General features: G+C 38.5%; 1 protein-coding gene across 3 annotated transcripts in view; it reads right to left on the minus strand.

Moving 5' to 3' along the window:
• zbtb7b (zinc finger and BTB domain containing 7B) overlaps window positions 1-16,685 on the minus strand; it is a 29,325-nt gene that overhangs the window by 5,166 nt on the left and 7,474 nt on the right. The window contains exons 3-4 of one of the 3 annotated variants that reach the window (XM_032558756.1): window positions 2,579-2,685; window positions 2,228-2,452 (exon numbers count right to left, since the gene is read on the minus strand). The exons of 1 other annotated variant lie outside the window; for it this stretch is intronic. In XM_032558756.1, coding sequence (XP_032414647.1) covers window positions 2,228-2,290 — 63 coding nt within the window. In that variant the 5' untranslated portion in view covers window positions 2,291-2,452; window positions 2,579-2,685. Of the gene's footprint in view, window positions 1-2,227; window positions 2,457-2,578; window positions 2,686-16,685 lie in introns of all 3 variants that reach the window. One more of the 3 variants, XM_032558757.1, reaches the window with a different exon arrangement.

Below are 16,685 nucleotides of genomic sequence, written 5' to 3' on the forward strand. Positions count from 1 at the left end.
AAATACTTCTTATTGACACTTTTATTGTTATTACAATAGTACCACAGATTGTGATAAAATCTTAATTCCATGTTTACGATCCTGAAAGGGAACCTGTTAGAAAAACTCTTGAGATTGAAGTTGAATTTCACCTTCCAGTAGAGAAAAAACCATAAATAAAAACTGTAATAAGAAGGTTTAGATCAACACATAATCGTGTTAGAATGGTCTAGTCAAAGTCAGATCTAAATCCAATTGAGAGCATGGATAAAGACAGACTGAGCCTGAGCTATTTTGGAAAGATGAAACAATTTTGATCTCAAGATGATTTTTATTGGCAATGTTTACTTATCAATTTTATTTCCAATTATGCATCAATTTGTGTTTGACTGTAACTAGAAATATGATTAGAATATACTTAAATTTGAGGCTGTAACTAAGGGTGGGCAATATGGACTTCAAATTTTATCACAATATTTTGAAGTACTATTTTGATAACAATAAAAAAATATGATCAAAGCTATTTTTTTACTTATTTTTATGTAGGTAATTTTATGATATTGTTCTTGAAAAACATTCCCATTTGAAATGCGTTTCTTCAGGATATTTGTTGCTGAAAGAAGTGTGATTTATATCAGTAACCAAATGTAATCATTTTTTAGAGTTTACTGATATTTATTGATACTCTTGTCGAACGAACAGAAGAGAAAATGTAAAAACATTTTTGTTTTGAATTTAACATCATTAATTGTAATTTATTAAGTTTATTAATGAGTCTTTGTAGAAATGTTTTTACCATAAATGATAATCAATACAACAAATGGCCATCCCTAGTTGTAACATGACAAAATGTGGAAATGTTCTAGGGACTGTGACGTTGAATATTACTTATTTCTTTGCAGTTTCTAAGAGGGAGAGCTTACCCAGACCTCTGCTTAACCCGTTCTAAAAGTAAATCTTTATTAGCGTGACTGACATGAGGAGTTCTCCTTCACGTGAGGGACAATTTAAACAGGGCTTAGCAGCCACTCTGCCCCCCATGATCATCCTGTATTTTCCATCCAGATTACCAAATCAGGAGGAAGCGATTTCAGCCCATCAGGAGGGGGTTGGGTGAGCGGAAGAAGAACGGAGACGATGGAGCGAGGCGAAACATTAAAGCAAGAGAAAAAGAAAAAAAAAGTAGAAGTAATTCTTGAGACAGAGGGTGATATAAAAACAGATGACTGGCGGTGATGTGGAAAGGATAGAGGGTTGTGCAATGCCCTGTGGGCGCTGTAGCCAAGGGGCAGTAGGTTAATTCGTGTGTGAAACCTTTATAGCATTAGCCAACTGATTAAAATACCTGGAGAAGAACTTGCAAAGGGCTACTAGAGGAGGAAGAGACGAAAAGCAAGCAGGGGAGAGGGAGGAAGTAGCAGAGTAGAGTGGGCGAGAGGGGGAGAACCAGTGAAAGAATGAGGAAGGAAAACAGCAAGAGGAGGCCTCATATAAATGTCCGCCACTCAGATATTCAAAAGCATGGTAGGTCTCTTAAGTGACTTTGTTTTGATCTAATGAAGACTTTTCAAAAGCCGGTTTTTCAACATGCATCATGAGTGATGGGCTGGTGATAAACTCCAGAAATGAAAGCCGAGCAGGGACAATAAGTTTATTTCCTCCTAAAGAGTCCCGGCAGAAATGAGGCCCAACTACTCCCTGCTTTGGCTCTCCAAGCACGCACTGCGCCCCGTCCGCATTGTACCTGGCTGATGCTACATCTCCCACACACCTGAGCAGACCAGATTTTCCACAAACAACTCATCCTCCACTCCCCTCCGCTCTCTGCCTCCCACCCATAGCAACCGGCAGGCCCCCCGCAGGCCATCCAATGACAGCGCTCACACCGTGCCCAGAGGGCTCCGCACAACAACAGCGCACCCACCTGAATAACCTGCTCCAAAACACACCTTATTAAACACACACACGCATACACATGTACTGAAAACATGCACGCATACTCTTCCATGTAAGTCGGTGGCTCCCCCCACCCACCATTGTTCGTTGTAACTGGTGACGAACTTAACAACCGACTATTTATATAAAAAAAACAGAAATAAAAAAAGCTGGCACCCCACCCTTACAATTAAAAGAACTTAACATTGGTTCTTAAAACACGCTTTTAGAAACCCCTCCCAACCCAGAGGACTTATCTAAAATACATTTTCCATATGAAGTCCAACTCAAAGGTCTGAAATGTCAGTCCTACCTTGCCCATCTTTATGGGCACAGTCCCTTGGAGACGAAGCAGCCTCTGTCTCGTGGTATCCATTTTTACGTCTTCACTCTTTGCTCGTTTTCTCGCTGCCGTTCAAAACCACCTGTTTCCTTACAGGGGTGCAGGTTGAAGGTTTGATCTGGTTGTCAGAGGTCGAGGACAAGTGCTCGTCCTTGGGGATGTCTACCGCTCTCGAGCATTCTGTCACTCGCTCTCCTTCCTGTTGTATCAAAAGAGGGTGCACGCTGACTGACGGAGAGATCTAGAGATACCCCTCCCCCCCAATGATCGTCGCCTACGCGCCCCCTCTCTCCAAAACCCAACGGCCCATTTTCCGAATACTTTCCGATAAACACTGTCTCCTTTCCTTCCTCGGAGCAGAGGGCACCCAACAGGTAGATGGATGGCGGCACAGCAGAAGGTAAATCGGGGATCTCAGTTGAAGCAACCTTTGGGGTTAAGACCCAAACATGAGTTAACGAGTTTAGCAGGAAGGAAACCCGCAAACGCAACCAAAAGCACATTAAAAATAATTTCCAGGCAAATAATGTCAAAGCCGAAAAAAAAAAACTAAGTAAGAACAGAAATCATATTGTCATTCTGAGTCATTTTGCACCCGAATCAAACATTCAGGTAGGTGCAATATGAGAGTTAACCCATATTATACCGCACCTCGGAGACGACCTGCTGCACGGAGCTCTTCCTTTGAAACCAAACGTCTGCTCCTCCGACAATAACACCAACTCAGGAAAGCAAATATTTACAGCCATTTTCTAACTGAGAGTGAGTTTTAAGGTTTTTTTCTCTTCAATGTGAGGAGCGAACAACAGACAGAACCGTGAGGAAGTCCATTTAATTTCTCACATGCCGTTTCTCTAATGCTCAACAGATTTGGTGTTGAATAAATCGTCTGAATTGGAGGATTTAGAAAACAAAACGTGAGGATTTCTTGTTTTCCTGTGTTGTACTCGGCACGGTGTCATCTCTGGCCTTTTGTGAAGACGTCAAACTGCCCTTGAAAAGTAAAACTTTATCACCATGGATATAAAATTTCAGTTAAAATAAAAATCATGTACCAAAATTGTTATTTGCTTCAGCCTTATATATTAGCCTAGTAAAAAAAACTGGAAGAAAAACAAGCAGAGGTAAATCCAAGAGGCAACTTGGTGCTTAAATCTCTGTAGGGCAGAGTGCAAATACTTGACCTGACCTTGCATGGGTACACTGTGTCCTGCATGATAATAGCCAACATTATGACAACTACAGTTTGCTAAATGCATCTATGGTATCAGGATGAATTCAAACAGGAGGTCCAAGTTTATAAAATTCATCTCAAAGTGTGAAACGAATCTTAGAAAATGAAGCTGTGCAGAGCAGCAAGAGACTAAAGGGGTTTTAGGAGGAGCACACAACAATGCACATTAAGTTTCCGGCTGTGGGGAAGAAAAAAAAAAACACAACACACACACATCATGGGTAGTTGGTGGTTCCAGCTCGTTATTTTAGGCTATTCCTTAGAACTCCGACGTGTTCGGAAAATTACAAAACAAACTTTAAAAAAAAGATGCAATGATTCCCATCAGTTTTCTGTCTGGCTGTGAGTCACTCAATGCTGACAAAAGTGTACAGTGACAGTGTTCGTATCCCCCACTGACTCCTTCCTTCGTCACTTTGTTTCTGTTGCTTGCCAAGGACATGTCTGCATGAGATGCAGAATCTTGCAACACATGGTAAGTAAGTCAGAAAAGGCCCACAAGAAGATCAAATTACCACATTTTTCAAATTTGCTCTCGTTAACGAGGCTGGATATGTTTAAAATTTAATCTGTTTTTCTCTAAATTACTCAAAATGGTTTTTAAATAGCCTAAAATGATTCATTCCGCTGAATATTCATTTAAATGCTTCCGATGCCATCTTTCCAACAATTACCTCTGTCTTTGCGTTTTTGCACTCATCCTCCCACTCTTTTTGTCGACAGCAGAGGAATTAATCAGCCCTGCACCTTTACGCTGCCTTCACCCCATGCTTTCGTTATGCGAACCCTCTTCCTTTCTCTCTTAACACCCAAAATTGTGCATCTCTTCTGAGGATCTGACGCTGACAGAGATCGAAAACTGCATTTGGGTTGTGTGGATGCCAAATATAAGTGCAAGGCCAGAAAATCCCGACGTGTTTGGAAGATGTAGATGTGTAACTCGAGGGGAAATGGAAACTTAAAGAGAAAAAAGCACCGTTAATGACCCGAGAGAAAAAGGGGACAGGTTTGCATGTGAGCCTGAACACAAACACAAAGCATATTGCTTAAAAACAAAGCTCAACCTCACACACAACTGGGGCTGTTGGTATAATTTTTATGGCTGCTATTTTCCATTTAAGGCTGTAAGTTTTCCCAGTCCACCTCAATTATATCGAGCTCCAGCTCTAAAGGGGGGAAAATATGACTTTATGCTTTTCACACAAAAAACCCAGTCTGAGCGGGAGATGGAGAAAAACTCTTATAAATTCTGATGTCAGATGTTTTCCAAAGAGGCCTTTTGTATGTGTGTGTGCAGCACACATGGTTGGTTGAAGGCTTCCTCATCCAAACCCCACTAACTAAATTAGATTCTTTTTTTTAATTTTAGTTCATACAAACTGTCTGAGATCTTTACAGCAGAAATACATTTTTGCAGAAGTTAAGAAGCCCTTTAGGGAACCATAAACACATTTACGCTGCTCTGTTACTCTTATAAAACGTATTAATCAGAGAAGAACAGAAACAGTTCTTGTTTGCGTCCATTTGTCAATCGAAACACCCGGTGACTAACATCTTTCTCATAGTGATTCTCATCCGTTATTCCTAACCACAACATAACATATCAGGGCGATAAGCAGCATCCACTGCCCCCAAAAAACATCAAAAGCACGGAAAGTGAAAAATTCAAGCTCATACCGTTTCTCCTCCTCACTCTCGTCTTCCTCACACCACTTTCCTTCAGCTTAGTGCTTACGATAAAAAGAGAAAACTTTGCACTTCACTCATGTAAGAGTAGAGAGTAAAGCAGTGGGACACTGTCAGTGAGGAAGAGTAGGGGAGGAGGAGGAAACTGGGGGATGAGAAGAGAGGATGAGAGCACGTATGCCTGCCAAACCAAAACTAAAATTCACCTTAACATTTCTAAACGGAGCTGAAACACGCAGCTCGTTTCTGCGGGGAGATAAAACACTAAGTCCACCTGCTGTGCGTCCCAACAGCTCCCTCCAGACTGCACATTTGCATCCCACCAGCAGATATAAAAAACAGACCCAACCAGGCAGAATTTGAATCACCATTTGAATTTGTCAAAGACAAGACTTGAGACAGCATCATGATAATTACACTGGCTGTCCCCTGCGATGACAGAACTCAAAAAAAGAGAAGTCTGCTGAGCAGATGTTACTCAGCAAATGTCTTTTTTTTAGGTTATATTTCAAGAAAGCCCCTGCGAGAAGCAAGCCCTCCTCCTTTCTTACTGCAACTGGGGCATTATGGTGTCTCTTTCTGTGTGCGTGTGAGAAGTTTGACGCATGCGCGCGGTGTGGTCTTCGTTCCAGAAACACATTACATTATTCATTTGGCTGGCAGAGCAGAGGCCCTTATCCCCTCGCCCTCCCACACCACAGCACTCGGCTGCACGCTGCAACAGCAGCAGCCAGTTTGCATGCCAGACCTGGACACCATGCGAATCTGCAGGAGGATTATCAGCTTATCAGCACATGGGGCAAGACATTTGGGTGCACATATATATATGCTCTGTCCTTTAATAACACCAGACAACTTCTAACCTGAACTCAAGGTATAATGAAGTTTTTATAACCAGATGCTGTATAGAGTAGTGTATTTAAACAATGAGCACGTCTACAATTAGGGATGAATAATAATTTATGGTATGATTTTAATCAATTTAATCAATTTCAGATGTAGATCACCTGAAATTGATGCAAAAAGTATTCACATGCCTGACTGATTTAGATTTGGAGCAATCAAAACCTCCTCATGACGGCTGAAGAGTTTTTTGAATGTTCCTGCTGGTAATTTTTGATCAATGAGCTCCACGACTTCCCATCACCCTGATCTTTAGTTTAAATGTTATTATTACTTCCTGGAATATATAATAAAGTAATGATAAGAGAGGTTGACTTGAGGTGCGGATTAACTTTAGGACCCAATCCAGTGGACTGTTGGCTGGGATTATATTTTCCAAATTGAACATAAATAATAATTAAAAATGTAATTTAAATTTTTTTTATAGATTTTCCAAATAGCAATAACATTGCTTTACAAGGATTCAGCAGCTACACCATTTTTTAATGACTTAATACTGACACTGCAAATATTTATTAGATTTTTAAATTGCCTCCATTTTATTCTTGCAAAAACTCAAAAATCAAGCAGAATTGAAAGCAACACTGCCATCCCCCCTGGTTTGCAGAAGGCTATTAAATGTTTTTCTCTCTTCCAGTGAAGAAAAATTTGGATATTTGCAAATATTTCATGTGGTGTAAAAACTGATATTTTGGAAACTATAGCATTACCGTCTATTACACTCATTATGACAACGGTGTTTTAAAACTGCAGCCAACAGTCCAACTACTTATTCTGATAAATTAGCATCTTGTACTCTCAATTCCAGAGGTGTAAAACTTATCAGGTGTTCATTCTGTAACATATATGGATCAAAAACAATAAATAGGAAAGAAAATATACCTGCAATTCAATCACGAACGTTTTTGTCAATGTAAAAATCATTAAACTGAGGTATATTTTCTCACTTTGGACCATTAGTGTATTATAAAACAGCATCAGTGATTTGTATTTTAAGTTTTTATTTACCATCCAGTCAAAAACGTTTATTTACTTCAGCGACCGAAGTACTTTCTGGAGCTGACACATTTTTATGTCTAAAACTGCAATAAATATAACATTTTAGAAGAGATTTTTAAATAATTTTGTACAACTTTAGAATTATTAAAGATTATATTCAAGCTTAATTTTCAGTTTTTTACAAACACAAAACCCTCTGCGAGTTTGAGACAAAGACTTTTTTCAAACTACTGTATTTTCAGATTTTTACTGTGCGTTTTATTATGTTTTTCAGTATGTCTTTTCATGTCTCTAATGGTGGTAAATTTATTTTAGGCTTCACATAAAGGTAAAAAATGTGACGAATGATTTATCTTATAGAATCTGGTGAGAAAACCTAACTTTGAAACTTATTTGCTGCAGCACCAAAAGTCATGAAAACCTGTTTCAGCTCTTGCTGTGTTTCTTTTTGAAATCACTGTACACAAAAACATTTACGCTCAGCTTCTTACGGTGAAACACTGAGGGAAGCAGCAGCAGGAAAGGAAATCAATCTGAGGTTGGAAAGAGGAAAAATGGTCTGAGATTTGAGACGATACGACAGAGGTAACAAAGGAACATGAGGGAGGAACGTCTTCTAAAAACACACATATTCTTAGAAATCACAAAAATAAGGAGGTTAAGGGGGAGGAGAAACACATGAGAGTGAGTGAGTGAGAGAATGGGGAGTGGGTGTAGAGATACTCCAAAAGATAAAGTGGAGAAGAGGGGAGGTTAAGACAGGAAAATCTAGTCCCGGCCTCGAACAATCTGTGTTGGCAACGAGACGTGAAACAAGAGTCGACAGAGTTGAGTTACAAGGGGAGAGGAAGGGGGATAGAGAGAGAAAAAGAGATAGAGAGAAAAGAGAGAGAGAGAGACAGAAGGGAGAGAAGCCGTGACATGACGGCTGGAAGATAAACACCACGATCGAGCAAGAGGTGAACACATGCACGCAGCCACAGGAAGTAGCAAGAGTCCTCGCAGGTGTATGCTTGTGCGCGCGTGTGTGTAGGCAGATGTCAGAGGGAGCGATGTGGTAGCAGCCACCTCTATCATTAGCATCACCAAAAGGGAGTTTCACCATTAGATGGAGAACAAGCACAGATGTGAGAGAGAAAGCCTGCTGACGGCGTGGTTTCACACTTTGCTTCCCCCCTTTTCTTCTAGCTCCTTATCTGGTCAGCAGTTTCTACCCCTCAGCGCTTCACAGCTGTGTGAGAACGCCGGGGCATCAAGGTGTGTGTAGGCGAACCATTCACTGCATTGAACTCGATTCTTTTATAACGCCGCTAAGAGTACGTGTGAACGCCCGAAAAGAATCAACGAAAGTCGAGTTTTTAAGCTTCGTTACGGTCAAACATGAGTAATTTATAAGCACAGTTGCAGTAATTGAGTGGGGGTGTTTTAGCAGGTCGGGCTGTGGTACAAACAGGGAACTGTGGGGGTGTAACTGTGGACCAAGAAACTCATAATACAAACTTGGTTCATTTTCACACTCCTTTGCAGAAAAACAAAGCTTGCAGAAGGAATGGTTATTTAGTAAAATCAGTAATTTTAGGAGCGTCTTGTTGCCTTTTTAGCTGATTAAACTGATGTTTTTTATTGCATCATTTCCAGTAGAGTTATCAGAAAGCATCCAAAGCTTTCCAAAGTGTTTTAGCAGCCCAGTAAATGTGGGCAAAAGCATTCAAGTAAACTGTTATGGAAACTTTGTGACACCAACTCTCTGCAGCGGCTCTACCTGCAGTGGTTTTTGGAGATTCTTATTGCCTGCTTTATCGCCTTCCTCACCATGTACAGTGGAAAGATAAACTTTGGTCCTGTGTGTCACAGCTCTACTTCCTCTAAACATCTGAATTATTTTTCCAGCTGCAGCAGGACTTCTGCAAGCTCCACTCAGTTAAATGTGTTCCTAGGATCATCGTCATTTACTTCACTTATATTTAACTTACTTCACAGCACGTTACGATATCCAGTAACTTTGTCAACTTAAATTAGTGTTTTCCAGCTCTTGCATGACTCACTGCCTTCTTGCACTACATTGTTAACCTCATAACAGTTATTGAAATCCGTGCTTCTCTGCAAACCTCTTCAAATACACACTTTCCCACAGTGAAAGGACTGGTATGTGGATAATGCAACATGAACATTTTGATTGTCTAAACATAAGTTTTAAAGCCAGTTTAGGAGCAGAAATATTATGCAGATTTGCAGAGAAGGTAAATAATAATTTAAAGAATAATTTCCACTATTGGTTCCCTTATATACGGTAGTTTTGCACCGCACAAAACCAAAAGCTTCCAAAAAGGAGGGAAGAAATGAATGAATGAATAAACAAATTTAAGACATAACTAATTGTAATTTAAGACCTAAAATAGAAAGACTTCATAGATCTATTAAGATAGAAAATCTTGTAAAACCATGTAAAATATCTAAATAATAAACTTAATTTTAAATGAGCCGTGATTTTCAAAACGGGGTCATGAATTATATTTAAGTTAATCTTAAATTTGTAATTTATTTCAGTGAGAATTGTGTAGTTCTGGCTGAAAAGGTGTGACAAACACTACAAGCTCTTTGATGCAATAAGCCTCGTTGAAAGGAGTTTAGATATTCAGCTTTCAGCCACAAACCTGCAAAAGAATCCAGCTCCTGGAAACGGCTCACTGAACGTTTACGCTATTTAAATCTGAAGGTTTTTGAACATGAGTTTAAAGAGGTTTGGATCATCAGTAACTTATGAAGCTTAATGTTTAAGACCTATTCATACTCTCCAAGGACAGGTACATTTGTTCCGTCTCCTTTGGAGTCCTTGCAGCATAATCTTGAAGCTCATTGTGGACAGAACTTATTTTTTCTTGCGTGCTGCAGTGTGAGAAACCTCTGAGGACTTGCTATGGGCTTTTCACATGAGTTCTTGTGAAGTACGAAATGTTCTTGCAGCCTTGGATAAAAGAACAAATTATCTGTTCCTGCATGGTATTTATTGGTCCATACTGTCTGTGTCAAAGGTAGGTGATCTGGGTCTACAAATGTCAGAAAACACAGATTTGATGGCACAATTATTAAATTTGCTCAAATAAAACTTATTAAGTTATTGGTTCGGTTCTTAGTAACATTTTTAACATTCAACTTCCTCAAACTTGTACAAACTCTGATGGCGACATGGAAAAGTTTTGGTAAGTAGCTATATTTTTGTGGCCATTTCTTGAATAGAAGTGGTTCGTTTAGACTTTAAGATACTTTCGTTAATTTAGAAATCACTCAACGGACCACTCAGGTCTCCTGGTTCTGGTTCTGCATCCCCAGAACCAGGAGAAGCAGCACAGCCGAAACACTGAGTGCCTTTAAACCAAACCAGTTTAGAGTTGCCTTTGATTAACAAAAACACTGATTTGAGGCATTTGATGATTATTATTCTTGTTTATGGCATTTGACAAAATGTAATATTGTTTCATAACTGGTTATTGTGTTACATTTTTATTATTTAAAGCATTTTGAACCACCTTGTTGATGAAATGTGCAGTACAGATATACTTAACTCGTGAAAATAAATAGAGACAATAGAAAGTTCTTATCTCTTTGCTATTTTGAATCCTGACAAAAATTAACAGACTGCTGTAATATTATGTTTAGACGCAGAAGTCTAAATATAAAGTCACACATTTTTAATTAAAAGATTCTTTGACACTCAGATGAACTTAAAATAAAAAATTTTACATTTATTCAACATGAATACTTCAGAGCCCGATACAGTGTGGGCTCTCAAGTATGTAATTACAATATATACAAAACATGATTAATATATCATGTTAGGTTAAAGAATAAAATAAAGATGTTTGTTTAAAATACATCAACCCCAGTAAAATTTTACAATGTAATAATGTTTTTTGTCGTATACAAACAATAATTTGTTAGTTTAAAAGAGGAGACCAGACATGTGTTTCTGGTCAGATTTCTTGAATGTGATCCACTTTTCTCAAAGTGTTGTTTAGTACTGCTTTATTACACAGAGGTTTGGTTTGTGTGCCCCTAACTGAACAAAACAAAACTGTAAAGTCACATTAAAAGAAATTAGATGAATCACTTTCTCGTATTTTTTAAGATCCTTCCAGAAAATGTGTTGAATGTGACTGAATATTGTAGCTTTATTCATATTTGCTAGACTGTTCAAAATATTAGCGTAGCTTTTGGGATTTGGCTTTTAATGCTCTGCAGTCAGACTGCAGCACAACAAATTGTAACTGCAAAATAATTTCCAAGCTAAACTGAAAACCTTTTTGATGATATCTTCAGAAAGTTAGCAGAAAGAGTTATTTTGGTGCGTTTTTCTCAGTACTGAGAGTAAAGATGAGTGTCGATCCCTGTGTGTGTTATGAAGTTCAGGTAGAGTGGGTGTTAAAGAACATGTGGGGGTTTTATGAAGGCAACATGAAAGGTGCATAAACAATTCACGATTTGAGCAATATATTTATTTAAACCAATGATTTGTAAAATAAGACGAATCAAGTGATTTTTCTGTGCTTTGTTGCTCCTTTTATGTCGGTTTTCCTGGGTGGAAAACATGTCTTCAACAAAGCTTTTACTGTTCAGGGCAGACGACAAGAACAAAAGCATAAAGTGCGAGTTTGTAAGCGTGCATCCTGTATTTAAAGTTGCCACATCAAAGGGAGGATCTGAACAGCAGCAGTGCTCCTGCACAAACACCCTCTCACTTTAAATAGGAAGATCTTGCAAAAGTACTGGACACACGCAGAAACACAGCAGTGTCGCAAAACTAACTGATCCTGATCAGTTTCCTCTTCCTGTGCTCAGTGAAGATGGTCGACCACGAGAGCAGATGGAAAGATTAAAGCGAATGACACGCAGAAATGTCTCGGAGGAAAAGTTAAAGCAGAAGCACAACAATCCCTTCCCGACAGGTAGAAACAGAGAGAAGAGAGAGAGAAGAATGTAACCAGAGGAGATGAGGGAAAGATGTGTCAACTTCCTGACAAATCAGCTGCGCAGAATGAGAAGTGGAGGAGTGTGTCCATTTCTATTTCACTTACAGGCAACTAAACGCATCAGAGCAAATCTAGGAAGAGGTTTTAGAGTCATGCGACTGGTAAAGCACCAGCATTAATCTCAGTGGACAAATCAAAACTGTTTATTGTTCTGTTTTTCCTCCTTTAAAACAGCAGGAGCATGTAAAGTTGAAACCAGATGTTAGATACAAAAACAATCATTTTTAATTGCTGCCTGACCATAAATCAAACTAAAGGTTTCCTGTTTTAGTTTACCAAGATTATTTCAATTCGCTAAATACAAAAATAATTTAGTAACTTAAGATTTTGTTTTTACAACCTACAAATCTAAAAGGTTACTTTCATTTCCTAAATATTTGGAAGGATTGCAGCTTATATTATATGACTTGAGTCAAATGTTGCTGGGATTTTGTCCCATTCCTCCTGACAGAACTGGTGTAACTGGGTCACATCTGCAGGCCGCCTTACTTTTTATCTCTAATCAGAAACTTCATATCGGGTTGAGATATTAACTTTCTCATCCATATTAAATTTAGCTGCATGTTAAAGGTCGTTATCATAATCTGTGATTAGTAAAGTGTACTAGTCTCTCCGAATAATCATAACATGACGCTTTAATCCCATTGCTTCCCAGTTCAGATGGTGTTCTTTGACTTGTTTCACACTTTTTCCTCCAAATGTAGCGATGATCTTTATAAGCAAACACTTTAATTTAAGTTTTATAAGACAGCAGCTCGGTTCTTCAAAATGTAAGGCTTTTGGCCTGGAGTGAATTTGGAAACTAATATTTTTTATCTTGCTTTTTGAGTCATGATTTCTTCCAAAGAGTTCAAAGGCATAAACATATTTGTGTATGCAAACCAAAAATATTTGAAAAATAATCTCAACACTTGTCTTATTATTTTGACAAATCTAAATAATTTTGTTAATTCTAGCTGACGGTTAGACTATGCAAAGCTTTTCGGTCTTTTTGCACCGTGTACATAGATGTCTGGCTTCAACCGTATTTTTCAAGAAGCAAACAAATAGGTTCCATGTTATTTCACATAAATAATTGATTTGTTTTTAAACATTAACAAAGATGATTCGATTTTTTTTCCATGAAGGGATAACAAGCAGCCCCTCTGGAATACAAGCCTCCATTTGCTGCTGGAGTTCCCCTCTGAGCGACACACATGAAAGGGGTCACTTTCAGCAGCGCCGAGTCCCTTTTGCCTGCTCATGTTTGGGTGTTTATTCTCACTTTCCCTGAAATGTTGTCTCACTGTACCTATTTATGATAACCGCCCGCTCAGTGTGTACAGAAACAATTGCAGTGTTACTAGAAAAGCTGAATCACTGCCACTCCTTCAGCCTGTGTAGCCGTTTTCTCGAGTCTCCATTTCTCGGACGCTTTGCAAGTAGAAGAAGAAGAAGAAGACGATGACAGAGAGTCGAGGCCACCTGCCTTGTTGGTTAACCCTTCGGTGGCGTGGGCCGCGAGGCTGGTGGTCGAGAGCAAGGGAGGGCTGTCAAATGTTACAGAAACTCATGACTGAAAAGAGGAAATGGCAGATACAGAACTTCCTCTATTGACACAGAACGAGTGGGGGCAAGACTCGACGACAACAGCAGCAGCCTGGATTACGGACAGCGTGTAGTCATCCCTGAGTTATTACAGTTTCAGTGTGGAGAAACAACTGGCAAGGGCGGCGAAGTTGTTCAGAAATCCGGGCCTTGACTTATTAATAAGGTTTAAACGAAGGCGGGAAAGACATGAGAAGTTCCTGCAGTGGCTTAATAGGGAAGGTGCCATCACATCAAACCACCAATGAACCGCCGTGACCCTCATGCAAACGATGACGCATCAGTCTGAGCGCCTGGGTGTAATTTCTCATTATTTTCACATGAATACAGTTCAGAGTAATACTAGAAATATTCTCAGAACGACAGGAGCAACTACAACACAAGACAATGAGACACCTTTAAACATCATGGGGGGGAGAAACAAAAACAAAAAAAAAACTCCCATTCTCCTCCTCCTCCTCCACCTCCTCTCTCGTCTCTCCCCACCTTCCTCCCACTCACTTGGTTCATGTGAAACTGAAAGACCCAGGTCTGAAAAGGGGGAATTTATAAGGCCTCACATGCCCTAATTAAAACAGTTCCTGGAACCGTGTGCATGTATGCATGTGTGCATGTGTGCATGTGTGGAAGCACATGCACAGCTGCGCGTGTGCTCCTTGCCTGACAGACCACTCAATATGTCACTTCCCTCTATCCACCGGTTCACGGACACATGGCTGTCACCAGTGCAGCAAGGCCACGGTCACATGATCCGTCACGCAAGTTTGCCCACGACAGACACAAATGAAAGAAAGCAAACCTGACCGAAGATCTTAGGAAACGCTGGAACAAAACAGATCCTCCTTTCAAAACTCAGTGAATCTGGACTTGAATCCTTACAGATCAGGCCGACACAACTAAATCTGCTGAGTTAAAACGGGTTTATACCGAAATAAAGCCGCATCTATTAGAGATTTATACTGAAAGAGTCTCAAAACAAATTACTATATCAGAGTATCAAGGTGTTACACTCAAATGTTTACGATTAAAAATGTGCAACAACATGATTAGTTGCTTTATATTCAAAACAAAATAACAAAAATTGCTGCTATATTATAGCTAAATACAACTACAATGATGTTATACATGTTTATTATTTTAATCTCAATAGAATGAAAGTATAAAATTAACTCCACTTAAATGTATTGATAGTTTCTAATTGCTTATTGTACAGAATATTTTTGCTTTTCTATTCTGTAAAGAGAAACCCAAAAACAAGCTGCTCCAGCTGAAAAGGCTCAAAAGATGATATTTTAAAAAGAAAACCACCTTTAACATTGTTTTCTTAATGCACTTGCATAAACACACCAATTAGAAACAATTTAACAAACTACTAAATGTAAAAATTGCTATATATTATGCATAAAACTCCATATATTCCTAAATTTTAATTAAAAGTACATTTTTCTCTTTGATATTTAGCACAAGAATATTAAAATTCAGGCATCGACATAAAGACTTCTAGGAGGAATTTATATAATTATTAAATAATTAGCATGTTTGTTGTGATTCTTTTCTCTGATAATCAGGTGTTTTATTCCAGAAGAATAATCTCACACTGCTTTATTTCAATGCCATGTTTTCTTGTCTTTCCTATTTTGAGGAACGTTTAAGAGACGTGGTTCCCGCTGTCACAGAGGAACAAAAAGACTAATTAAACAATTATAAAATAACAGTATAATTCAAACACGCCTCAGTAAAATTTATTTTATAGGAATTGAGTTTTGTTTCCAGGGCTTAGAAAATATCATAATCAAAACATTTGCTTGTATAAATAAAAGATAACATGTCAAAAATGTTTAATTTATTAGCTGATCCATTAGATTACTTCCTTATGTATTTATATTACGATCTACAACACAGGACATCAAAATCCCTAATAAGTACATTAACCAACAAGAAATGCAAAAATGTAAAAAATGTTTCTGTTCTTCTTCTTCTAAGGCCAGCTGGAGTTATAGAGCGACTGCAGCCAGCAAACCACAGAGGAGTTAACTTCCAGGTTGCCTATAAAATATTCAACTGCTTGACCACTTTATTCAGCTCATATTTTGTTCCAAGGACGGCGATGTCTCCAGGAAACTCCTCCCTCCCGGCGTTTATCAAAGTTTGACCACCACAAAGTGTTTGTGGTGTAAACGATGCCAGAGAAGCAAAGAATGTGCAACGACCTCGATAATAAAGTCAATATCAGGGAAGTTGGTGGAACTAAGTGTTCCCCCTGATAAACGAGCGCCAATGGATTTCAGATTATCTCCGTCTGTTTGCAACTGGAGGCATGAAAACCAGAATGGATGGAGGGGAAAAGAAGGCTAGGGCTGCTTACATTTTTTAATTAAATGTTATCAGATTTATATTTATGCTGAAGGATCATTAAACTTGTTGGAATGGTGCTGCTATTTGACAATGTAAGACCAAGAAGTAGGAAAAACTACTAAACCTGCCAGGTGTCTGGGTAGGGTTTGCTGATTTTGTGCTTAAAGTTGAACATTTATTATCACTTCCTGATATGAACCAACATCAGGTACATGCAGAACGTAAATAATCAGTACTGAACAAGAAAAATATTCTTATTCTTAGCACAAGAACGTCTCCAATCTCAATTATTTTATTATTATTATTCATAGCAGGATTTTTAATGACTGCAAATCTTAAAAAGGGAAAATGCAAAACTAAATGCACCAAATATCTGCAGTTTATCTAACATGTTCCTTGCTTTTCTGATAGTGAACAGGACCACAATAATCTAAAATATGTTTAAAAAACTAAGAATATTGAAAAGTAGAATTATCTAATTGTCTTTCTTTTAAAAAGGCAAGCATATTTTGGACTGTTTTACAACTGATTTTTCTTCTAAATCTAGATGCTTTAACTTCAGTAAAATATTACATGCTGATATTTTTGAGGAACTCATGATAGAAAAATTAGTTTTCCATTTTTAATTTTTTAATTT

Source organism: Xiphophorus hellerii, chromosome 3 (genome assembly GCF_003331165.1).
Source record: "Xiphophorus hellerii strain 12219 chromosome 3, Xiphophorus_hellerii-4.1, whole genome shotgun sequence".
Classification (NCBI taxonomy): Eukaryota; Metazoa; Chordata; class Actinopteri; order Cyprinodontiformes; family Poeciliidae; genus Xiphophorus; species Xiphophorus hellerii.